The sequence below is a fragment of the Cricetulus griseus genome, chromosome 6 (genome assembly GCF_003668045.3).
Source record: "Cricetulus griseus strain 17A/GY chromosome 6, alternate assembly CriGri-PICRH-1.0, whole genome shotgun sequence".
Taxonomy (NCBI): Eukaryota; Metazoa; Chordata; class Mammalia; order Rodentia; family Cricetidae; genus Cricetulus; species Cricetulus griseus.
In genome coordinates, this window is record NC_048599.1 from 66,084,254 (window position 1) to 66,108,153 (window position 23,900).

Sequence of the window (23,900 nt, forward strand, 5' to 3'; positions counted from 1 at the left end):
CACACACACACACACACACACACACACACACACACACACACACACACTTTTCTTTTTCTTTTTTTTTTTTGGGGGGGTTTTTTCGAGACCGGGTTTCTCTGTGGCTTTGCAGCCTGGCCTGGCACTCGATTTGTAGACCAGGCTGGCCTTGAACTCAAGAGTTCTGCCTGCCTCTCTGCCTCCTGAGTGCTGGGATTAAAGGCGTCGCCACCACCGCCAGGCTCCTTCCCACTCTTAAAATTGAGGAAAAAAACAAAAACAAAAACGAGGACTAAACAAGTTGAGTGCCTTTACTCCTTAAAGAGGGGGTAACAGTACCAGTTTCGTAACTGCCAATTAAGTCTTTATGCCTTTATTATTCTTTGAGGAATTCGGAATGTTATTTAAAGGGGCCACAATTTACTCCAGGGACTGGAGTATATTTTCAGTGAACGCTGACCTTTGTAGGAGTCTTTCTCAGCCTTTCTTCCCCAACACCCTAACACTCATGGCGCATTGCTACTTCAAAAGTGAGGGCTTACCATTGTTCTCAAGTGGCCTTGTACTAGCAACGGCACTACACTCCCCCATCTTTCCCTCCAATCACACACAAAATGAACTTTCAAGACATTGTCTCTTTAATAACCTGGCAGTAATTCAAAGCATAAAAAAAAAAAAAAAGTTAAGACTGTTCCTTTTACAGGCGATGCCCATCACGACAGACTCAGTCACGTAGTAAGATAGGATTCCAAACAGCATGGGAAGGCTTCACTGCTCACGGACTGACGCCTTTGGTTATTGATAATCGGCCTGGGGTAGGGCAGCACATGAAAATTAACGAACCCTCAGAGAACAGGACGCGGTTGCTGGGTCATGAGCACCTTGAAGCGTCTCTTGATGGTGATTCGGTGTCTTGAGTATTTGTCGTCAGGGGAGAACCGAGCAGGATGGGCAGAGCAAGTCTGTTGTCCCATAGGGTCAAATTTCTGCTCGAGGAAAAAAAGAAAATGATCTCAATACATGAGTGGTGTGCTAGCAAGGGGACAACAAGAAAATGGGAAAGCTGAAGCCAGGAGACGCGGCGGTCAGAACAAGAAGTCGTGCAATGCCGGCATCTACCACGTTTCGGCCCGGACGTGGCTCCAAGCACCCGGCTGCGCTGGCCGGCGGCCGGTTCCAACTGTTCCTCCCACCTAAATTTCTTGTCCTCCCGACTTACAGCTGTTTTCTCCCCTTACCTTCAACGTATAGACGCGATCGCCCTGCTCGTTGAGGTAATACTGGAGAAACATGACTGCAACTCAGCACGAAGATCCTCACTCTTCCGCAGCCAGGCGCGTTTGCCTGGAATACACCGCCTCAACCGTGTTCGCCAACATCCTTCCCATCTGACCGGAAGTCGGTACAAGGCATGCCGGGAAATGTAGTCCATTTCTCCAGTCATATCCAGTTGACCAGAAGGGGGCACAGTGGAGCAGAACTTGGCCTTGGTCTTCCCAACTAGCTACAACCTTGCAAAGTTGCCTTGCAAAGAGCCATGGAATTGCCCACTGTGTGCCAGGGACTCCCAGACGTTGGGAGGTAGGGATGGGTGTGGGTTAAATGTTGATGCATCCAGTCCTGTCTTTACTCTCAAATTGCTCACCCATTTCAGAGGCATTAGTTTTGTAGTTCCTGGAGAAACAAGGGTTCCAGGATACTCAACCTCCTATATCCTAGGGAAGATGTAAGATTTTTTTCAGACCCCCACTTTTACATCCGGTTCCCCGCCCCATTTCAAAGTGTTGGCGGTAAAGAGTGCATGATGGGTATTCGATATTATGCAAAGCGAAAAGAACGTAAAGGTTTTCTTATGAAACTGGTGAATTTTGTTTTAGAGGCTGCACCAAGATTCAAACTCAGGACCTGACCACAAATTCATCTCTTTCTTACATGGTGAGTAGCGAATAATATCACAGTAAGGTAACTTTCTTGGAGTATTTCCAGTTTTTCAAAGATAAAAAGTCTTATAAGAGTCTAGTTTAGAAAAATTAAAATTAAAACCAAGATATTGCAAAATGACCATTGTAGCACTATTCATAGTGGCAAAAATATTGTAACATATTAAATTTATAGCCAGAAAAACTTTAGTTTTTTTTCTCTTTTTTTCTTTTTTTTTTTTAGTAATGAATATAGTTGGTTTACTTGTCGTCTCATAAGATATATTAAAAAAAACTAGGGAGTTTAACACCGGCTTGTAACCCCAGAAGTCCGGAGGCTGAGGCGGAAGGATCTCTAGCAACCAGTAGGTTCAAGGCCGACCTGAGCAGTATTCGAGCAGTAAGACCCTGCTTTAAACTGAGAAACAAAAAGCCAAACGGTGTGTGTGTGTGTGTGTGTGTGTGTATGTGTGTGTGTGTGTGTGTGTGGTGTGTGTGTGTGTGTGTGTGTGTGTGTGTGTGTGTGTGTGTGTACACGTGTACACGTGTACACATGCACGAGATTTTGCGAGGGGCGGGAATGTACTAGAAACAGTTAATATCGGCATCTTCTGGCTTGGAGGAGGATTTGGTTACAGGGAAATGGATGGAAAGAATGCTTGCTGCTGCGTATTTTATTTTGCATGCCCTGGGTTTTTTGTTTGTTTTGTGTGGTTTTTGTTGTTGTCTACCGTTTAACACACACAGACACACACACACACCGAATTTTAGTCGTTTTCATCCTCCCATACCCTTTTATCTCCTTTTTTTCTCTTCAAACTTTTCTTAGTTTGACTTTTCAGCTATGCTAATCTATTAATTTAATGTAATTAATTTAATAACTTCAAAAAGTAATTTAGTGAAAGACTTTATGGTAATTTTAAGGCACCGGTTGTGACCAAGGACTCTAATTTATGCACTCAAGAGGCTAAGGCAAGACAGTCTTAGGTTTGAGCCTAGGCTACATAGACAGATTCTTGTCTCAAAAAATGAAAAAGGGACCGGAGAAATGGTTCAGTGGTTAAGAATGCCTGATGCTCTTGCAGAGGATCCAGGTTCGGTTCCCAGCACCCATATGACAACTCACAACTGGCTGCAATGCTCCAGTTCCAGAAGCTTTGACTCCCTCATCTGGCTTCTGGGGGCACCAGGCATTTACCCAGTTGCACAGTCCTACATTCAGACAAATATTCATATTCAATAAAACTGCATAAACCCCTCAAAAATTATTAAAGATTATGCCTTTTTAAAAAAAGGTACACAGTACACAGTTTAATCCCAGTACACAGAAGCTAGAGGCAGGCAGATCTCTGTAGAGTTACTAGCCAGCTAGGGCTACATGGCTTACACCTCTTGAAACTAATATATATATAATTTTTTAAAATTTATTAAGTTTTTTTAGCAAATGGAAAAGGCTGTGGCTTCCATGAACTGCAGAGCTGCTGGGACTGGACTGTGTGGGGATTGCAGAGAGAATTATTTCTTCAGATAGATAGTTCCACTTGTAGTTCAAGCTTTTCTCAAACTCCTGCCTTAGCCTCCTTAGTCCTAGGACTACAAGTAGGTGGCAGTTTTTCACACCACAGCAGTTGGACACCCTAGATCATCTGAAATACTTCCATTTCAAACATTTTGTTTTCTCCATCCTCAACTATACAAACTGTGTGCTCTGAATTTGGCTCAGAAAATAGAGTTATTGTTGTAACAAGCCAAAGGCCCACCACTAATTTGTTATTAATAGTAAGCCAGTTACAGAACTAGAGGAACCGAAGGGCAGAGGATTAGATATGTTGTTGAAGATTAGAAGAATAAGAAACCAAAAGCAAAAACTACAGTATAATATTGAGAATCTGAGAAACAATGTACAAATTGTCGGGGGGGAGGGGGGAAAGACATCCCCCCCAAAAGAAAAAAGACACCCAACAATCATGCTATCAAATGAACTTAGAGGGATTTTCTATTTTTTTTAAAGGATTTTATTTATTTATTATGTATACAACATTCTGCTTCCATGTATATCTGCACACCAAAAGAGGGTACCAGATCTCATAATTGTGAGCCACCATGTTGTTGCTGGGAAATGAACTCAGGACCTCTGGAAGAGCAGCCAGTGCTCTTAACCCCCGAGCCATCGCTCCAGCACAGGATTTTTTACTTTTTGCTTACCTACCAGAACCCACTGTGTAATACCTCATCATTCTCACCATGAAATACCCTCTCCCCTCCCCCACTACAGAATGCCTGTGTCCAAGATTCTAATTCTGTTTTTACCCAGTCTTTACCCTACCTTCCTTGGAGATCCTCTGTTAGAGCTAGGTTACTGCCTGGTTCCTGGACCCAACTGTTTCATTCTGGAGGCTTCCCCACAGCCACTGTTGGTGTACCTAAATCTCAGATGATGGCTTCAGACAGAAGTAAGACTGGGGGTGGTGGAGAATGGAGGGTATCTTCCACCTGATCAAATCCCTGGAGTGTCAGATTTGTCCCTTTATCTAGGAACAAATTATTTAGGCTAACCTAAAGGGATGTGAGACATTAGACCCCACACAGGCATTAGGGAGCATAGGGAAGTAGATTTTTACCATTAAGAATGGAGGAAGCCTCCTTGGAAACAAACCAAAGTGCCTCAGGTGTAACACACTGAGTATAGGTAATGGACAGCAATTACCAAATTGATTCCCAGGAAGAGGTTGTACTTTAACATGCATGGGTTTATGTGCAGTATGGGCAACGTAGTCAGGGTTTCAGGGAAGACTCAAGATCTGTGTCTACTGGCAACTAGTGCCTGCTCTGGGACTTTGCCATGAGAAGGCCAAGCTGAGTCTTTTGATCTTTCGAGGGAAAGGAGGCTGATGGATGGAGAAGTGGGAATTTGGGTCAGGGGGACAGTCGGCTTACTTGGAGAGCTAAAAGTCTTTCAGGGGGCTATTCATTTAAGAGCCAGTGAATGGGGCTAGAGATTTTATAAAACTGATTGGCCTCAGATCTGAAGGCCTCTACCAGCCAGAGGTGGCTTCTTTTCAGTCCAGGCAGCAGGCTTTTCTTTCTTTCTTTTTTTCTTTCATAGTAATGTATTAAGGATATATCTAGAAGTTGGGAATTCTAAGCTCAAGGTTCCATCTAATTAGTGTTCTGGGGAGGGTACTTTTCGTGCCCCATAGACCATTTCTGGGCACATGTGTGAGCTCATGCATGTGTGTGTGTGTAAAATTTTTGTTTATGGAAATTGAATCCAGGGCCTTGCACATGCTAGACAAGCATTCTATGAGCCAAATCTGCAGCCCCTTATTGTACTTTTTAGTTTGAGGTGAGGTCTCACTAAGTTGCTCAGGCTGCCCTTGAACTCCTGTAACCCAGGCTGCCTTTGAACTTGTGCTCTTCCTGCCTCATCCTCCAGAGTGGTTGTATTAATAAACCTGTACTTATTTTTAAGTATGTTTTTTGTTAGGGGTAGCCTCCCTCCCTCCCTCCCTCCCTCCCTCCCTCCCTCCCCTCCCTCCCTCCCTCCCTCCCTTCCTGCCTTCCTTCCTTCCTTCCTTCCTTCCTTCCATTTGTCTGTTCTTTTTGTTTTGTTTTGTGTTTTGAGACAGGGTTTCTCTGTGTAACAGTCCTGGCTGTCCTAAATTCACTTTTGTAGACCAGGCTGGCCTTGAAATCACTGAGATCCACCTGTCTCTGCCTCGAAAGTGCTGGGATTAAAGGCGCACACCACCACTACCCAGCCATGGGGTGGGGAGCAGTCTTTCTTGACTTTCAGAATGGAGAAGATAGGTCATGTTAGCCATAGTGAGATGTTTGGTTTTATTACCTATTGTGGAGCTAAGACCTTAGCAGCATTTCACAATGTGCAGAAATTGGCAGTTATAACCCAACCTTCTGTTGTGTGACTTAGATGAGTGTGAACATAAGTTTGTTCCTATTTCATGTCTCCTTTGTGGTCAGGAATCTGAGTAGTGCTGGTTTGTTGGTGAAATACTCTTTTTTAAAATAGGGAGAAGAACAGCATGAAATTAGGCCGATTGGCTTCTGTTTTTATCATTAAAAATCATGTGGATGTCCCTGTGGATATCATGTGGATACAGGCCCTGTTTAATGAAGTACACATTTGTGTGCTTATCCCCTGATCTGCCTGACCAGCATCCACATAGCTCGTCCCAGCAGGAACTGTGTTCTAGATTTCATTCTTCCTTAGTTTCAGCTCAATGCTATATTCTTCATGAGCCCTAAACTTCTAACATTAAGAAGCAGGACCACCTGTACTGCCAAATTTCAACTTGTCCAGTAGTTCCTGAAGGCACTGGAAATCTCCCTCCCTCCATGCCCATCCCCATCATTTCCTGGTCCTTATCTAATCCTTCCAGCTATTCCTAGCTGTTACATAATGAAGTTTCTGGGAAGAAAGAATTCAGGCTGCCATACCCTGTCCTGGGGACTGTACTTCTGTGAATGTTGACAGGGGACACAGAGCAGCTGGGAGCAGGTGGTTTCTATCTCATGGGAGTGGGCAGGATTAGTAGATGTCCATGTATGCTGGTGGAATGATTTTTTGGAGAAATGAGCCTTGTGAGTTCTGGAGTCATTGCGCCTATCCGTAAACTGCATCTTCTGTTGTTTGAGATGAGATTATTAGGAGTAAGAGGAATAGGGAAGGGAGGAAGAGGATGGACCAGTGTTTGTGAAACAGCCTCCCCAAGGACCCCATGAATGCTTTTGGGGGGTCTGGAACTTTCCCAGCACCCAGCCTGCTTGCACAACAGGTGTCAGTCCTATTTGACACTGTGGAGCTGGCAGGGGAGGCCTCCACGAGTATTTTGAAAAAAGCTCTCAGAGGCAGTGGCAGCTTGAGCTTGTTCTTCCTGGAAGACGCAGGTCTATGTGTCTCGTTGAAAGGGAGCAACTTCTTTAGCCTGGTAACTCAGGGGTAAAGGACTCCTTGGGAGACATTTACAAATCCACCCATCCATGTCCTCTCCTTCATGCATTAAGAGTCATTGCTCTGATCCCATAGGAACTAAAAGGAAGTCATGTGGCCTAACTTCTGGTCTCCTTCCTACTCCCTTCTTTTCTTTGTCTCAACAGCCTCTCCGTTACCAGGACCAGATATGGCCATGAAACCTGGTGCTGGCCTGCCCCCTTTCACTGGGCTTCCCTTTGCCCCACCTACTCCTGTGCCACCAGACCCACCCCTCTGGGAGCCATCACCACAGCCCCCCATACCTCCTGCATTCTCTCCAGGCAGTCCTCTGCTCCTTTCTGCTTTTCCCAGCCCATTGTTGGTGACAGGAGAAGGAGGCTCTGGCCCCAGTGTGGCTGGAACTGGCCAGGTCATTGTTAAAGTCAAGACAGAAGTGGGGCCAGCTGAGCCCTCTCAAAGTCAGAACCTTATAGTTACTCAGACAGCCCTGAACTGGATTACCTCAGGGGCTCCTGGTGGGGGCCAGGAGGGGCTGCCTCCTCCATATGTGACAACCTCTAGTATGAAGTCCACTCTGCCTGCTGTGGCTGTGGGAGTGAGCCAGGAGGGCCCTGCGGGACTTTCTGTGCAGGCTCTACCACCAACTGCCCAACTGGCTCCCATTGTGCCCCTGGAAAAGTCTTGGCCAGGAACACAAGCTGCAAACATGGAAGGAGGTCCAGTGGCTGCCCGGAAGCCCTCTCAAGGTGACCTTGCCTATGCTTCCAAGGGTGTTTATGAGAACTATCGTCGCTGGCAGCGCTACAAAGTCTTGGCCCGGACTCACCTATCCCAGAGTCCTGATGCAGAAGCTCTTTCCTGCTTTCTTATGTAAGTGGGGGTGGGTACCCAAGATGGATGTTCCTAGGGCTTTTAGAGAGGACTCTGGGATAGGCACTGGGGTTGGGTTGGGTTGGGTTGGGTTGGGTTGGGTTACTCCAGAATTCTTGAAGGCAGTTATGAGAGTGAGAAGACACTGGTAAGAGAACTAAAAACACTACTACATTCTTCCTGGCTTAGAAGAAACGTTCAGGTACTTTTCAAAGAATACCTACAACTTTGTGAAGTCAGACAAGCATTTTATGGTAGTCTTCATTTACAGACGAGCAGATGGAGAGACTTCCTGTCATAAAGCTGGAAGAGAGATTGTCCTGTAGGTCCCTGACACCAAATGCCAGGGCCCTCCCGCCCTCTGACACTGCTGAGCTGGGATGAGGTGGGCCAAGCCCTGACTCATTCCTATGGGATAGGGCAGATGGCACTGGGCCAGACTAAGACCTTAGCATATGTGAACCCTGTCTTACTCAGGAGTCAGGTGAAACAGGGGAGAGGATGGAGCACAGCTGGCTCCAAGCGTAGTAGATTTGGATCAGGAGAGGACATTTAACACCTTTGCCCTCAGTTTCCTCATCAGAAAAGGGGGTAATCAACCCTATCTCTGAGGGTTGATCAGATTAAAGGTGCTTGGCAAAGTTCCTGACACAGAATATGAATCACTTAAATAGTAACTCTTTTATTATTACTATAAAAAAGGCAATCTTAAAGAGGAAGGGAGCCCACAAAAGGCCAAAATAACCCTCCTTTTGAGTGTAAGTATGTTTAGCCAAGAAGCCTGGAGTTACAGACGGTCCTTTTTTGTTTAAACATCAGTCTTTAGTCATCTGGGAGATTTTCTCAACTTCCCAAGCAGACTGAGTATCTCTCAACTGCAGACCATTGAGTAAACACTGTTTTACCAGGCAGAGAGAAAGAGAGAGAGAGAGAGAGAGAGAGAGAGAGAGAGAGAGAGAGAGAGAAAGTTCCCTTCCAGTGGAAGAACTCCTTCATCTGGACTTTGGAGCAAGTGATCAAAGGACCACTCCCAAAGTCCTCAATAAACACCACTTTCCTGAGTCTTGGTTTCTTGAGATAGCGCTGAGTTCTCTCCTGGGACCTGGTGGATAGTTTCTAAATGTAGAACTAGCATGAGTTCTTGAGATTTGCTTAGGACCCATCCCCTTTGGTTTCAGGACAACTCCTGCTCCTCATGCTTCAGTGTGGTGGGTAGGATCTTATGCTAGGCATGCTTCAGACCCTAAACAGCCACCCCCATGGGAAGCTGATTAGATACTTAGTCCTGGGATCCTGGGGCTCAATAATCCGTAGTTATGGCAAGCTTTGCCAGGTGGCTCTCATACTCAGTAATGTTTGAGGACTTAAAGAAGCTAGAGAGGTGAAAATGAAGTCCTTACTTTAGTCTGCACTCTTGATTTCCTCTAGAGCCGTCCAGAAGTAATGGTCTAATATTCAATTTGAAGACCTATGATGACATTCTGGAAATAAAGAAAAAACCCAGTCTGCAAACCCAAACCCCCAAATGACTGCACATGTTTTAATTAGAGGCTCATGCTGGGTTAGTGAAATAAGTCTTTGACAATTCAAGAGGCCTTGGGCAGGGTTAAATCCACTTTACAGTTCATAGTGCTCATTTGCAAACCCCAGTGTTTTCTTCTTACTGTCCAGTTAAGGTTAGCACCGAGAGAGTTAAAGATGGGTGCCCTGGTTGATTTCAGAAGGTCAAGAGGAAAATCATTTGATTTTATGTGATTTGAGCATCTAGATGGGAAGGGCCGCAAGAATGGCAGACAACTGGAGGGGAGGCTGTGGAATCTGGACATCTAATTAAAATGAAACAAGGCAGGGCCTGAGGTGCATGCTAGAGTTGGTGAAGGAAGGATGTGGTCTGAGGTGGGCACAGAACAGGTGCAGGGCACACTTGTACAATGTGTCTGACCTAATGGGGGTTTTAGCCCAGTGCTTCGTTCCCTGGCCCGACTGAAGCCTACTATGACCCTGGAGGAGGGACTGCCGAGGGCTCTACAGGAGTGGGAGCGTACCAGCAACTTTGACCGGATGATCTTTTACGAGATGGCAGAGAAGTGAGTTTGATGCACCCTAATTCACCCTGCAGGGGTGGGGGAGCGGTCGAGTGGCAGCAGAGACAGGCAGGTGTAGGTATGTGTGTGTCAGTGTCAGGGGCGGGCTGTCAGCAGGTAAAGGTGCCCACCACCAAGCCTAACAGCCTCAGTTTGATCCTCAAGGACCCACATGAAGGAAGGAGAGAAGTGGCTCTCAAAATCTGTCCTCTGAGGTTCACATCTCTCTCCTCTCTCTCTGTCTCTCTGTCTCTGTCTCTCTCTCTCTCTCTCTCACACACACACACTATTTTTTTTTTTTTGTTTGTTTGTTTTCTTGAGACAGGGTTTCTCTGTGTAGCTTTGGAGCCTATCCTGGTACTCGCTCTGGAGACCAGTCTGGCCTCGAACTCACAGAGATCTGCCTGCCTCTGCCTCCTGAGTGCTGGGATTAAAGTCGTGCGCCGCCACCAACACCCGGTGCACACAATACATTTTTAAATGAACAAATAAAGGCGTGTCACAGGAGGAGTGCTGTAAGCTAGACAAGGTCTCCTGGATCCTTGCTGCTTCTTCCACTGAGGCTCTGGGGTTATTCTATCCTGTCTGCTGTTGACAATTCCCCTGCCTCCAGGTCTTGGATCCATATGTGGTTTTCATATTGAAAGGTATGAGAAAAGAATTGGGCCCAGTGCCCTCCAAATTCCCATGCTGAAGGAACCTCACCACGAAGGTTCTTTAACTCACTGGATGGCAAGTGGCTTTTGATGTGGAACTTCAGATTCACTTTTCCTTTCATGCTTTTTGTTTGTTTTTGGAAATAGCACACACAGAAAGACCTTTCTCACCCATCCCAGGCAGGAACTAATTCTGCAAGAGGTTGTCCAGGTGGAATCAGGGTACTGGACACCCAGAATGGTTCCCTGACTCTCTGTCCCCCAGTTCTACAGGATAGTCTTGGCCAAAAAATAACTTTGGCTGGCTGTGATGTGTGAGTCAGCACACATGACCTGATGAGAGTATCATGCAAGCCCAGGAGTTCAAGGCCAGCCTGGGCAACAACAGAGGAATCATTTATTCCAATTGTACCTTTACTTTCCCCCCAGAATCTGAACCTTTGGCTGCCTAGGTTTACCCATCAGGGCCTGTTCCAGCCTTTGCACTCTGGTGAGCTCTGCTTCCAGAATTTGGCCATCATTGTCAGTTGTAGAAAGGGGTGGATGGGGCCATAAAGAGAACCTGTAGGCCCTTGCACAGGCCAGACTGAACTCACCAAGCTTATATTAAATAGTGATGAATCCAGGGCACTGGATGAGATAGATAGGACACAGAAGTAAGGATGCCACTTTGTCCTGGAGAACTATCCAAGCTCTATACCACCAGTTTCATCAGTTTCTCTAACGACTGTTGAAGGTAAAGGGACAATATGTTGCTATTCCCCAGCATTGTCAATAGACTGACTACCTGTGAGCAGCTTCCCCTGGCTGACCTGACTTCTATAGTATTTAGTCAAAATGAGGGTGATTGTAGATGTTGCCTGGTGTCTTGGTTTCGGGTGGGCTAGGTCTCCTTCTCAGCTCACACTGTGCCCTCTTTACCCTCTGCAGGTTCATGGAGTTTGAGGTGGAAGAGGAGATGCAGATACAGAACACACAGCTGATGAATGGTTCCCCAGGGCTGTCCCCTGTAACCCCTTTGAAACTTGATCCAGGGCCTCTGGTCCCTGAGGCTTGCCAGCAGCCAGGTAAGGCTACCCACAAAGCAGAGGAGGGTCAGGAAAGGCATTATGGCTTTTGCTTTTGTCACCTTCTTTCCTGGAGGTGACATTTTTATGAGCCAAGCACAATGCTCCATAGGCTACTGGGGTCTTAGTTCCCTTTGTCTTGAATTAGCTATTGATCTTGGCCAAGTAAACTAACTACTCTCTCATGCTTTATCTGCCTAAGGATTGGGGATAGGATCAGGCTGTTTCCAGCTTTTACATTTTTCTCCCCCAAAGCTTGACCCCATTCTGGAAGCATTTCTTGTACTTGTACCAGATTTCTTCCCTTACGAGAGCATTACTGGGAAGTAAATACCAGATTTCTTTAGCAACTCCCCATCTCCCCCAACTCAGTGTACATCCCCAAGAAGGCAGCCTCTAAATCACGGGCTCCCCGCCGGCGGCAGCGCAAACCCCAGAGGGCTCTGGTTCCCGAGGCACCCAAAGAGATCCCACCGGAAGCTGTGCAAGAATATATTGACATCATGGAAGGTCTGATGGGGAGCCACTTGGACACTGGGAAGACAGAGGAGGAAGAGGGGCAGCTGGAGGATGCAGGGATGTATCCAGATCCAAGTCTTCTGAGCTACATTGATGAACTATGTTCTCAGAAAGTCTTTGTCTCCAAGGTGGGCTAATTATTTCTTCTTCTTGTTCTTCTTGTTCTTCTTGCTCTTCTTTTTTTTTTTTTTTTTTTTTTTTTTGAGAGTTTCTCTGTAGCCCTGGCAGTTCTGGAACTTGCTCTGTAGAAGACCAGGCTGGCCCTGAACTCACAGAGGTTCACCTACCTTTAATGCTGGGATTAGTGTGTGCTACCACACATGCCCAGCTCCATGGCTAATTTCTAATAGATATTTGGGGGTTGGGCACTATGGGGCACCAGTCACCTGGGATTCTGCATATGACAGGAGGCTCCATTCTGTAACTTGGAAATGGGTATACCTGTATGCACACATAGGTAGGGATCACAGTTTATAACAAACTCCAGGGTGAAAGTAGGGACATGGGCTTCATCGATTTGTCTTTAGAGCACCCGGGCTTACAGGTCACTTAGTGTAAAGATTCACATCACTCTTTCTGTTCCCCAGGTAGAGGCGGTCATTCACCCTCAATTTCTGGCAGATCTGCTGTCCCCAGAGGAGCAGAGAGATCCTCTGGCTTTAATTGAGGAGCTAGAGCAAGAAGAAGGACTTACTCTTGCCCAGGTAAACGTGGGAGGCATAGGGCACCAGGAAAAGGAGCCTGCCTGCTTTTGTATAACCTTATGAATGGAGTATATGGGAAAGGCTGACAGCAGAGGAATAAAGCCCCAAAGCAGAAAAAGCTGCAGTACCCATCTTTGACACCACCACTCAAGCACTTGCCTTTCTTTTCTATCATCTCCTTTCACCCACTCAGCCACCTCTTCTCCTAACCATGTATAGAACTGGCATTTGTCCATTCCCTTACAGCTGGTCCAGAAACGACTCCTGGCCTTGGAGGAGGAAGATGCACAGGCACCTCCAAGTTGCAGCGCAGCTCAGTCAGACTCAAGTCCTTCTGTTTCTGATGAAGATGAAGATGGGGGTCGAAGGCCTAGGCCCTCACCTGGGCTTCAGGGGGCTTCAGGCACTGTTCACATTGGAAAATCTGCTTCTCCAGGCAAGCAGGCAAGAGAAATGTATGGTGGGCAGGAACAAGCCCTAGGTGGTTCAAGGGGGATTCTCAAGGATGGAAACACTCTGCCATCCTCTAGTAGCTGGGACCTGCAGCTAGACCTTGCAGCTTCACAGGGAATGCAAGTACCCTTGGGTGTGGAGAGAAAAGGGACTGGGAAAGTTATAAAACAGCTATCTGCACGTAATGATGGCCACCTGGGAGGTACTGGGTCCTCTGGGCACTACCCAGTGGCAGATAGGAATTCAGAGTCTTTACTTTTTTGCTGGCAAGAAGGTCCCCCGCCCATGAGAGCCTCTAATTTGGATGTTGCACTTACGGAGCCAGTTCCTCTGCAAGCACTTAGGTTAGAAAACCAGGCCTTGGGGGTGCAAATAGGACAACAGATTCGGCGAGTTGGGGTGCTTATTCAAGGGAGAGAAGCTTCAGCAGTGTCCCAGGAAGGTTCTTCAAGGGCCATGTGGAGAGATGACAGAGGTCCTGCCATGGTTCAGAGTTTTGATCAGAATCATTCCCCTGGAGTAGCTGGCAACCTGGACAGGGTTTCTCTCAGCCCAGAACTGTGGCTGAGCAGTGACATGGATGCTGTACGCATAGAGTTTCCCTTACAAATCCAAAGGGTCACAGACAGCACCCAAGATGAGGCATGTATAAGGAAGGACCAGGCACTGAGTTCCAGAAACAGTGTTTCTCCAAGTTCTAGAAAAACCACAGTGCCAGAGGATATGGGGAACACTGTGGTTCCCTGTGGAGGCCCAGATGTGACAGCTATCCTAGAAAAGAGCAACTCCTGCAGCTTGCCAGGATCTCTGATGGCCAATGGCCCAGCCCTGAGGTCCAAAGAAAATCAAGAGCTAAGCCCTGAGACCATACAGGATCCCAGTGACCTGTGGGCTGAAGGTTGCTCCCCACTGCTGGAAACATTTGACACCTCCACACTGGGGTCTTCCAAAGACACCCTGATCCCCACATGCCAAGACAATCTCCTTATTCTTGGGACCCAGGATAGCCTCTCTTTCCCCCAGGCTAGTCAAGAGGCAGAGAGCAGAGGTAATCTACTCTTTCCTCTGTTGGAAAACATAGAACATGTTAACATACTAGATGTTAAAAAGGACAGTGGCCCCCAACCAGGGCTCAGCAACAATTCCTGCTCATCAAATTTTAATTCTTATAACCTGCAAGGAGAGGGCAGGGAAGGTACTGTTTCCTCCAAACCTACTGACCTTGTTCCTTTACAAGGCAACCAAGGATCTTACCCACTTGAGACCAGCAAATCAACATCTGGCCAGGGTCTGAGAAGTACTTCCCCTAGAGGGGGAGTCAGGGGGGCTTTAGTTCTGAGAGAAATCTCGAGTAGAGAAACACATCACTCAGCAGATAGGGCCAAAGCAAGTGAGAGAGAGGAGGAAGAGGATGAAGAGCTCTCTAACTTTGCCTATCTTTTGGCTTCAAAACTTAGCCTGTCTTCAGGAGGGCTTTCCTTCAGTACTTGTCAGGCCTCTGGAGGTCAGGGAATCCAGAAAACATCCCACCTCTCTGCTGAAGTAGATGACCTTAGCCAACCTTCACCCCTTCCCCACACATCTGGGAGGCAAGTCCTACTTGGGGGTTCAGCTACTGCTGTAGAGAGACCCCAGCCTGGGAGTTCTGGACAGAAACCCCTTGCTCTAGGAATAGCGCAGCTCCCACAAACCCGTAAAAGGCGGCGTGACAGTTTTGTCACGAGCAAAAGGAAGAAACGACGTCGTAGCCAGTAGAAGCAGAGGGCTATCCTGCTCCACCTAGCAGCACTCCAATGGGGGGTGCCCCACAGCATATTTTACTGCTGCTGCTCCCTATTGGGGAAGCAGTTCCAGCCCAATGCTGTTTTTGTTCTGTGCAAGAAGCTGGAGCCCCTGGGGCAGAAGACCAGACTAGTTAGGCTGTGGGAAGTAAAGGGAAAGGAGTTTGGGAAGTTATATGAATAAATAAAGATTGTTTTTGGTTGCAAATTACTCTCTGTGTGGTCTTCTGTGTGAGCATCTTGGCTGCTATGTGGAATAAAGTATCACAATAAAGGTAGATTCTGAGGATTCCCTGAAGTTTTTTGCTAAGAATCACTTTCATGGCCATGCATGTTCCAAAACAGGAGACCCACACACTCTTTCTTCCCAAATCTGGCATCAGCAGGTGTGGTCCGGATACCCTATGATTGTGGGCCCCCTTTAAGTATACAGGTGGGGAAAGAGGCTTTTTGTGTCTGTCAGATCTCAGAAGACCTGATTTCCTAAACCTAATTAATTTTACATATGTTTGTCAAGACACCGAACCTTCGCTGGGGGTGGGGTGAGGACCTTTATTCCTTTAAGGGGCTGGACAGGAAGGGTTTATACATCCTCAGCACATGCTATTGTAGAGAAGCACCGTGTGGTTGGTGTGACCTGGAGAAGACACTTGACTAACACAGATCTTCAAGTATGGGCGAAGGAATACACTCTCGGCAGGACTGTTAAATATGGAATAGTAGGAAGCTACATTTTCATCTTTAATGAGGACAGAGCATGTGGGAATGGGATGAGAAAGACATTCACGTTAAGTCTATTAAAATGTGAACATTTTGTAGGTGGTTAACAGGAGGGGAAGATACAAAAATCACTGTATGATTTCCATGAAGGAAATACTCCAATCCATTTGTGAGTGAGAGAATTCAGGTATGGCCAAGATCAATCTTTGGAGTTTTTTTTTTCTTTTTAGAAACACCAATGGAAATCTGACAACCATCTCTTTCCTTCACAACTAATGATTCCACCCACGGGACCGAGCTTCATTTTTTTAAATATATATATATATATATTTATATTTATATATAAAATAGTCTTTTACAAAAAACCCCACCAAACAAAAATTAAAATAAACTTAAAAAACAAACAATGAAAAAAAAAAATCAAACAGGAGCAGACACGGGGTTGAGGTGTAGGGTAGGCCTCTGGCGCTGTCCTGAGAGCAGGGCTGGAATCGAGTGGGGGGGTGCTGAGGTGCTCAGTCATCCTTCTGCTTGGGGGCTTGCACAGTCCCGTTGGCCAGGGCAGTGGGGCTGCTTGGGGATGAGGCATTTGGTATCTGGGAGTTGCTTCGAGGCTTGTGTGGGGGGCGTAGGTAGGTACTGAAAAGCTTTCCATACAGAGGGTCATGGAGGGAGAAGTTCTGGAACTCACCTAGGCAGGAAGAGTAGGAAAAGCAAAGCCACCTAAGTGTGAAGAGGACACCTCTCCTCCCTTCCCTTTCCTCAGAACTGGTATATCCAGCCCCTCTAATCTGTTTTGTCTTCTCAATACAGTGCTACATCCCCTCCTCCTCACTTGCCTGTTTCCCGCCCACCTTGCCTCTCACACCTTCTGCTTCCTAAGACTGGCCACTAGCCCTTTCTCTGCCAGCTCAGGGCTCCAAACATATCCTGGTGCTGATGGTACCCCAGGGCCTGTACAGGGTAGAGAAGGCAGTGACTCACAGAGGGAGAGGCCTTGGCTGCATCCAGGCTGGCAAAGCTCGGCATGCAAAGTCGTGGCAGCAGGGCGGGGTGAACCTAGCAACAGGTGCAGGATGGTGCTGAACCCGTCTTTGTACAGCAGGCGGTCAGGTCCTTCTGCCTGTTCTTCAGCAAAGAGCTTGGGACAGAAAGAGATGCCTGTCAAGTTCTTTCCTCTAGACATTGCTTCATGCTGCCTGGAAAGCCTACCTGATGGGCTCCTGTCTTCCAAGAATGCTGCATATGAGCCCTCTCGGACCTCTAGTGCCCTTTCTTTCAGGGTAATGTAAAATGTCTAGCTTCTGCCTTCTGTCCGGCTAGGCCTCAGGAGGAGATGCTGCAGACAGGCAGTTTTAGGTAGTGTGGTACTCCTGGGTACTGACCATACATCATCTAAAAGCTACTGAGAACAGCAAAATATACCACCCTCCTGGGATGGAAGTGTGGGGTAAAGGGCAGCAGTTGTCCCATAGTCCCTCCAAGGTACCTCAAAGGCCAGGCACATCAGCTCCTCCAGGCTTCTGCCACCATCCAGGGCTGCTAGTGCAAGGGCCACATTTCGGAAGTCCACCAAACCCTTGGCATCCTGGAGGTTGAAAAACCAGAGCCACATGGAGACCATACATCTTCCTCCTTCCCCCTGAGCTTTGGTTTCTCTTAACCAGGCTTAGAAATGAGGGTTGTGGTCACTGGTTCAGGCCTGAGCACCACACTCCCCAGGACTCCTGAAGTTCTTAGGCTGTAGTCACATGGTAACATAAAGCCATCTAGTAGTAACAAAGCCCTCCCACAGAGATCTAGGAAGGCAGGGAATCCCCCAGCAATTCTGAAGTTACCACCCTGTTTTGACAGACCACAGGAGAGCAACCCTGGTTTCCAAGCCAGACAAACTGGTTTTCCTTTGACTCAGCCCATGTGGGAGAACTGGTCCAACAGATTTAAAGGGGGACACTGGCCATTTTTTTTTTTTTTTTAAACAAAATGCCAGGTATATGTTGGGTGAGATACAGGCAAACTCCCCAATCTAAGAAATCCATGTATGCTCAATACTTAAATTATTATTATTATTATTATTATTAGTTTTTCGAGACAGGGTTTCTCTGTATTGCTTTGGAGGTTGTCCTGGAACTCTTGCTGTAGACCAGGTTGGCCTCCAACTCACAGAGATCCACCTGCCTCTGCCTCCCAAGTGCTGGGATTAAAGGTGTGAGCCACCAATGCCCAGCACAATTATTATTATTATTTTAAATTGAGACTGTGTCTAACTAAGCACCTAGGTTGGCCTTAAATGTATGATCCTTTTGCTTCTGTCTCCTAGAGTGTTGAGGATACTGAGACCCCATCCATAGTCTGTGTCTTGGCACAAACAAATCCCTTTGAGAGGCTAGGGGAATAGCTAAGGTATTCCTGACTAGCAGAAAAACCCCGTCTGTCCTTAGCACTTAAAAAGAAAATACAAATTAGAATTGTAATTTGACCAGATACTTGATTATATTTCTGGAAATAAAGTTTGCTAAAATTCTTGAGTTAGTTCAGGAATTCTCTAGGAAGGCCAGAGGATGTTGGAAAAGAACCTGCCTCCACATTGCAGCAATCAAGGGCCTCAAATTCTCAACTGCCTAACCTAATCAGTTTCTTCCCCACCTTCTCCTTCCACCTAACCTTCATCACCTTTCTGTGAAGGTCTTCACCCAGTGTCCCTCACAGTCATAATTCCCCATCTTTGCCAATCTCTACAGTGACTCTAGGCTCTCCTGATGGAGTTTGTCTTTTGTTCTTCCTGTGACTACAACATTGTTCCCTCTGTGCACTGGATACTCCGCACAGAAAAGAAAAGTTATGTCCCAGCACATTTTGTAGCTGGTCATTTACAAGGTGTGTTAGACTATGCACAACAGACCTGCAATCGAGCAAACAAACTAGAGTTACGATTTGACGGGGTACTTGGTTATAGTTCTGGAAATACAGTTTGCCAAAACTGACATTCTCACTAGAACATCATCTCTAAATCCCAAGCTTATTGGCTCAGAGGGCAAGCCAACAAGCACCTGGGTTCTAGCGCCATTACCTGCTGGAAGTAACTGAAGGCTCCAGCCACTGTCTGAGGATCTGAGAGCTGTAGCTGCTGGGCAAATGCCTCTTGGCTGATCATTCGACTCCGGCCTGGCTCTGCCCCCATGTCCATGTAGCCAGGGGACAGCCTATGATGGAATTATTGACAACAGTGAGCTGACTTGGTTTCCTTCTGGATATGCCAAGCATAACCTTGCCCCCAGCACTCAGCTCCCAGGGTGGATTCATCTACTGCCCCGCTCCCCTTGTACTGAGGATCAAACCTAGCATGGAACCTCTTCCTTCCCTTATCATCCCTTTTCTAATTTTCTACCTGGGGCCCTGCTCATACCCTTATCTTCAAGGTAACTTACCCAGCCTTCTGTAGCACCTTTCCCAGTTCCCAGAGCCTTGGCTCCAAAGCAACTTTCAGCTGGCCCACCACAATCACAGGTAAGCTCCCCACAAACTCACATTCGGTGGCTGGAATGCCCAGGGCCCTAAAGGACAAAGAGGGATGGAGATCAAGGGAAGGCAGCACCAGAGATTTCTGAGGTTTCATTACACTGTCTGACTGACATGGCCAGTCTCCTTCATCTTTTCTCTCCTTAGCCTCAGCTGTCATAAAGTCCTTCCCCACTAGCCCTTATCTTGGCCTCAAACCTCCTGCCCCTGCTGTGGTTCCTCTGCTCTGCATAACTGCTCCAGGAAATACTTTGTTGAACACCAGGAAATACTTGTAATACTCACTGTGCCATGACTCTCTGCACATTGTTGGCATAAAGGGTGGGGTCCTTACTCTCCTCGGGGCTGGGCTGATAGACTGGCAGGAACTGAAACACAGACGGAGCTCTCATCAGGATCTGGAAGTAAGGCACAGTCACTACTACACTCTATTTTGCCCACTGCACTAAATGGGGCACCATACCTCCACTTCCACGATGCTGCAGGGCTGAGAGGCTGTGAGCCACAGAACTTTGAGTCTAAGAGAAGAGACAGGTGTTTACCACTTTTTAACTATCCTGAGCAAGGCAGTGGGATATTCTCTCAGTGATGCAGAAAATGGGATCCCTAGCTGCAGTTAACCAGGAGACTGAGAAGGGCCAGAGAGGTGATGGGGAGAGAGAAGAGCTGCAGGAACACACCTGGGGAAAAAGCTGCAGGTGAAGGATATCTGGGGACAGGCCTGCCTAGGGGTGAGGGTTCTCCAGAAGAGACCACTGAGTGAGGACTCCCTCCGCACCCCTCCCCCAAACAAGAAACAAACACAGGACAGTCAATACAAAGGAACTGGAATCACAGCAGGAGTGATTCAGGTGGGAAGAACCGAGAAGTACTGCCCAGTTACATAGGGAGGGCAGAGGGCAATGTCCTCTGGAGCCCTCTCAGTCCTACAAGAGTAGCTTGTACACCTCTTGTAGAGATTGGACCAGGGATGCTCTGGTGGACCCACCTCCCCACCCTTACCCCCTCAACACTAGAACTCACACGCCAGGGCCCCTCCATGCCCAGCTGGTAGTGTCCTATGGGAAGAGCAGAGGGAGGTGGAGGTTACTTTTCTTTCTTGAAATCACTTTTAGCGGAGACCCCGACCTGACCTCATGCTTCGACCCGGATGCATATCTTAACATGCCACCTTTCACTGATTTCCATTTTGGGGGGGCTTCATGCTCTTTGCTTCCCCCCTTCTTCCACCAAGACTCACCAGACTGTTGGGGTATCGGATGAGGACAGGCTGCACAGGCACCCCTGCGATGAAGGCTCCTAAATCCCATTTCCACCCCCATCCCCCAAGGCAGAAGTTAGTATGCGGAGGTAGCTACATGGCATGAGGGTCTGGGACAAGCCCCAAATGACACATGCCTCTACTTCGATAATCATTCTCTCTCTGACTCACCTTATCTGCATTAGCTAAGAGGCTTCTTGTCACCATCACCCCTCCCCCTCCCCTCTACTTTTTAATTGCTCCGCCCCTGAAGCTGGAGCTCCATTTTTCCCCCTCAACCTTATCGGGCCTGCTATCATTTTCCTCACCTGGTTTGAACTTCAGCAGAGCCTTCTTGTTAGAACAGGTGCCTTCAGGAAAAAATAGTACCTGGGCGGAAAACCAGAATAAAACAAAACAAAAACCCAAAGCACAGAGTGAGGTGGGGAGGAAAGAGCAACCACCTAGCACACAAGACAAAGAGAGGGTCATGATACTTGGACCCACCTGAGGCCACTTGCCTCCTGAGGTAGCCCTCCTTCGGACCTCTTCGACCACTCTGCGCCGAGAGGCTGGGTCATGCCTTGATACTAGGATGGCTTGATTGAATCGAAGAAGGGCTGGGTCGGGGAGGTTACAAGGAGGAGTCACTTGCTTCTGACCCTGAGGCTTTAATATCTGGCAGCCTCTATTTCCTCAACAGTGTAAGATATTTCAACAATCCATGTATTGCTACAATCTATTTATTGGAGGCTGTCTTTCTAGTACCTTGTCTCTGGCACCAGCCTAGAAGTCTGAGATCAGTTGACAAATGGTGTTGATTTGCATTTCCTCTGCCAACATTCATTACTCTCCTAACTTTTCTCTCTGCACTTGAAGCCCTGTCCTCTCTAGTGTTTTCCATTTCTGACAGTTTTTTTTTGGCCCATAGTTGCCCCCCCCCCTTCTTGAATTCTCTCACCTCCAATGACAGGCACCGAAAGATTCTCAGCTCGAGACACAACCTTGGGTAGGTCACAGGGCAGCAGAACAATTGGGTCAAAGAAAGTTGAATGGGGGGCAGCAACCAGGACAGGGGCTTCCAGGCGTGAGGCCCTCTGTCCCCGAACACGGATCCGAAGGAAGCCAAGCAGGAAAAAGAGCAGGCGGCTCAGACCAAGAACCCCGTTGTGGCATACAGTCCTGCCAGGGAAAGGCTGGGGATCAGTGGAGGGAGCTCTGTCCCTTAATCAACCCTGTCCCCGATCCAGGCACCTGGGGCAGTAGGACCCCCCCCCCCAAAAAAAAAAAAAACCAGGGTGGCCACTGAGCTGAGGTATTTGGGACAGGTTATTTAGAGGTGAGGGTCTATGGATCAGATCTGGGCTTGGCTGGTAGTTCATTTAACAGATTCAGAGTCCCCATGGGGGTTGGGCAGAGCATGTAACAGGGGTGAGGAGTAGGGTCTTAGAGGAGTTGGGTCCCACTTACTTCCTCCATCCAGTAATTGGTTCCTGAAGCTGCTCTTCAGTGAGACCTGCTACTTGCAGCCATGCGAAGGGCCAGAGGAGAAAGAGGACGATAAAAGCTAGAAGCACTCGGATTGGGGCCAGCAATACCCCCAGGAGGCAGAACTGCAGAAGGGCAGGAGAGAATATCCCTCAGGGCTGGGAAAGGCTCATTCCACAGCATCCATCTCTTACAAGGACTGACCCACCGGCAAAGAGTTAACACCTTGCAGGTGCCAGACTGAGGCACAGGAATCCAAGTGGGATGAAGAAGACACTAGTGAGGCCAGGAGGATAAAAGATTAATACCACTAGGTGCCTTCTTTTTCTCACTCTCAGTTGACTCCCACTCCACCTAAAAAGGTTAATGGCCATAAAACTCATCTAGTACTTGAAATGGCTGTTAAGAGGATTTAATGAGAGAATGCAGTGGAGGTGTCCAGCATTGTGTTTGATGTAGGTTACAGACAGGTCCTCTTCCCTAAGGTCCCATTCCATAAATAGCTCCTATGCCAAACAAACCCGGTGCAGGGCTCTTTCCACACTTTGGGCCGGAGGAGATGGCTGGAAACAGAGGTCCACTTTTCAAGCCTCACATCAATCAATCCCTAGGACTGCAGAACAGCAATCCTTGGGTAATGCTCAGCCCCATTCCGCAAGGTAAGGGTTGCCAAGAGCCAGTGTGACTCCAGAGGCTTCTCCTTAGGATCGAGCAGGTAAATAAACTTAGCCCCCGGGGGGTCGGCCTCAGGGGAGGTGATCGCAACAGAAACCTTGGACACTTCCTTTCCACACCACCTCCTGGCTACCCTAGCTAGGGTGGTGCGTTCCTCTACTTCCTGTAGCCAACCCCCCTCCCCGCCTCCCTGCCCCCACCAGTAGGTGCTGCAGTGAGGGTGTGTGTATGTGTGTGTGTGTGTGTGGGGGGGGGTAGCGGAAAGAGGAGGTGTTGGAAGGGCACAAGGACGAACTCTTTGGCTCCAAACCGTTTAAGTCGAAGCCTGGAGAATCGCTGAGCACGCCCCTGCCCCCACCCCGAGCTTTCCGTAGCCTCAAGCTCCATCCTAGCCCGTCAACCTCCGAAGGATGTAATCCGCACTCCCCAGTGTCCTCCATCTCTCCTATCCTTGAGTCCCCTTCAATACTCCCCCTCCACCCACTCGTTTCTCCCACACTTCTGAGCCTGTCTACCACCTAAGCTCGAGTCCTCACCAGGGCTCCTCGCCCACCCTCGGCCGCCCCCACGTGCGCACCCCCGGACTCCCTCTTCACAAGCTTCTCAGCCGCCTCCTCTCTCATCCCCAAGCCCATCTCAGCCGCGGCTCCTTAACACCCTGTCTCCCACCCTAACCAGTCCTCCGCACGCCCCCTGCCCACAGCTTACCTTAACCCTCTGGAGGCCAGAGAGGTGTAACTCGTGCACGAACGGGTTTGGGGGCGCTGAGGATCCGGAGGTGGGATCGAGGGGGGCCCAGGCCCCAGGACTTCCTTGGCTCATGATGGGAGAAGGCGGAGCGAGGGCCGCGGCCCCCCGCCCCCGGCCGGGCCCCGCTCCCGTCCGCCTCTGCAGAGCAGCTCCGCTCGTGCGGCGGCGGCAGCGGCGGCGCTCTGGTCCCAGCCCCGCCTGGTGCCGGCCGAGGGGCGGGGAGCCGCGGCGCCGCCCGGGCCGCTCGCGTTGTCAGGGCGCCGGCCGCGGGGCGGGGCTTGCGGCGCCCCGGCGTCCCCGCTCACCCGCGTTCTCCGCTGCCCCTCGTGCCATGCGGAGCGCGGCGCCCCGAGGACCTGGCCGTCCCTCTCCGAGGGTCTCGGGGTGGAAACCGGGAGGCGAGGTGGGCGCGCAGCCGAGCGCTCCGGTCACCTTCCAGACGCCGCGGTCACCCTGAGTGCGCAGACCGTGTGAAGCCCTTGTCGGGGCAGGGTGCGGAAGCCCGCAGCTGCCGAAGGGGGC

General features: G+C 48.6%; 3 protein-coding genes across 4 annotated transcripts; 1 reads left to right on the top strand and 2 right to left on the bottom strand.

Annotated features, from left to right (window-relative positions):
• Positions 1 to 594: 594 nt before the first annotated feature.
• Positions 595 to 1,359, bottom strand: Nop10 (NOP10 ribonucleoprotein). Its single transcript, XM_027422281.1, has 2 exons — positions 1,218 to 1,359; positions 595 to 965 (listed from the first exon to the last, which is right to left on the bottom strand). Exons 1-2 carry the CDS (start codon positions 1,269 to 1,271, stop codon positions 825 to 827), a joined length of 195 nt encoding a protein of 64 aa, XP_027278082.1. The 5' UTR covers positions 1,272 to 1,359; the 3' UTR covers positions 595 to 824.
• A 2,815-nt stretch (positions 1,360 to 4,174) lies between these two features.
• Positions 4,175 to 15,006, top strand: Nutm1 (NUT midline carcinoma family member 1). The gene is given in 8 exon segments (XM_027420893.2): positions 4,175 to 4,315; positions 4,318 to 4,351; positions 7,017 to 7,722; positions 9,681 to 9,809; positions 11,393 to 11,529; positions 11,902 to 12,176; positions 12,636 to 12,752; positions 12,999 to 15,006. Coding segments are annotated over 8 exon segments (3,501 nt in total). The 3' UTR covers positions 14,961 to 15,006.
• A 685-nt stretch (positions 15,007 to 15,691) lies between these two features.
• Positions 15,692 to 23,569, bottom strand: Lpcat4 (lysophosphatidylcholine acyltransferase 4). Of its 2 annotated transcripts, none has more exons than XM_035446608.1 (14): positions 23,337 to 23,569; positions 21,936 to 22,078; positions 21,427 to 21,647; positions 20,973 to 21,064; positions 20,795 to 20,855; positions 20,466 to 20,524; positions 20,249 to 20,283; positions 19,689 to 19,743; positions 19,511 to 19,593; positions 19,135 to 19,260; positions 18,777 to 18,909; positions 17,196 to 17,294; positions 16,691 to 16,847; positions 15,692 to 16,397 (listed from the first exon to the last, which is right to left on the bottom strand). In XM_035446608.1, exons 1-14 carry the CDS (start codon positions 23,448 to 23,450, stop codon positions 16,222 to 16,224), a joined length of 1,554 nt encoding a protein of 517 aa, XP_035302499.1. In that variant the 5' UTR covers positions 23,451 to 23,569; the 3' UTR covers positions 15,692 to 16,221. The 2 variants fall into 2 exon arrangements, with proteins under 2 accessions (XP_035302499.1, XP_027278083.1); XM_027422282.2 differs by having other exon boundaries at positions 20,973 to 21,085.
• Between the last annotated feature and the right edge of the window lie 331 nt (positions 23,570 to 23,900).

What these genes read in the sequence shown, in the direction of transcription:
- Nop10 (XM_027422281.1), bottom strand. Translation starts at nt 1,271, where the DNA reads ATGTTTCTCCAGTATTACCTCAACGAGCAGGGCGATCGCGTCTATACG. An exon ending in ATCGCGTCTATACGTTGAAG is followed by an intron (nt 966 to 1,217) that starts GTAAGGGGAGAA and finishes TTCCTCGAGCAG; the next exon opens with AAATTTGACCCTATGGGACA.
- Lpcat4 (XM_027422282.2), bottom strand. Translation starts at nt 23,450, where the DNA reads ATGAGCCAAGGAAGTCCTGGGGCCTGGGCCCCCCTCGATCCCACCTCC. An exon ending in GCAGCATCGTGGAAGTGGAG is followed by an intron (nt 19,594 to 19,688) that starts GTATGGTGCCCC and finishes TCTGTGTTTCAG; the next exon opens with TTCCTGCCAGTCTATCAGCC. An exon ending in GTGCAGAGAGTCATGGCACA is followed by an intron (nt 19,261 to 19,510) that starts GTGAGTATTACA and finishes TTTGTCCTTTAG; the next exon opens with GGCCCTGGGCATTCCAGCCA.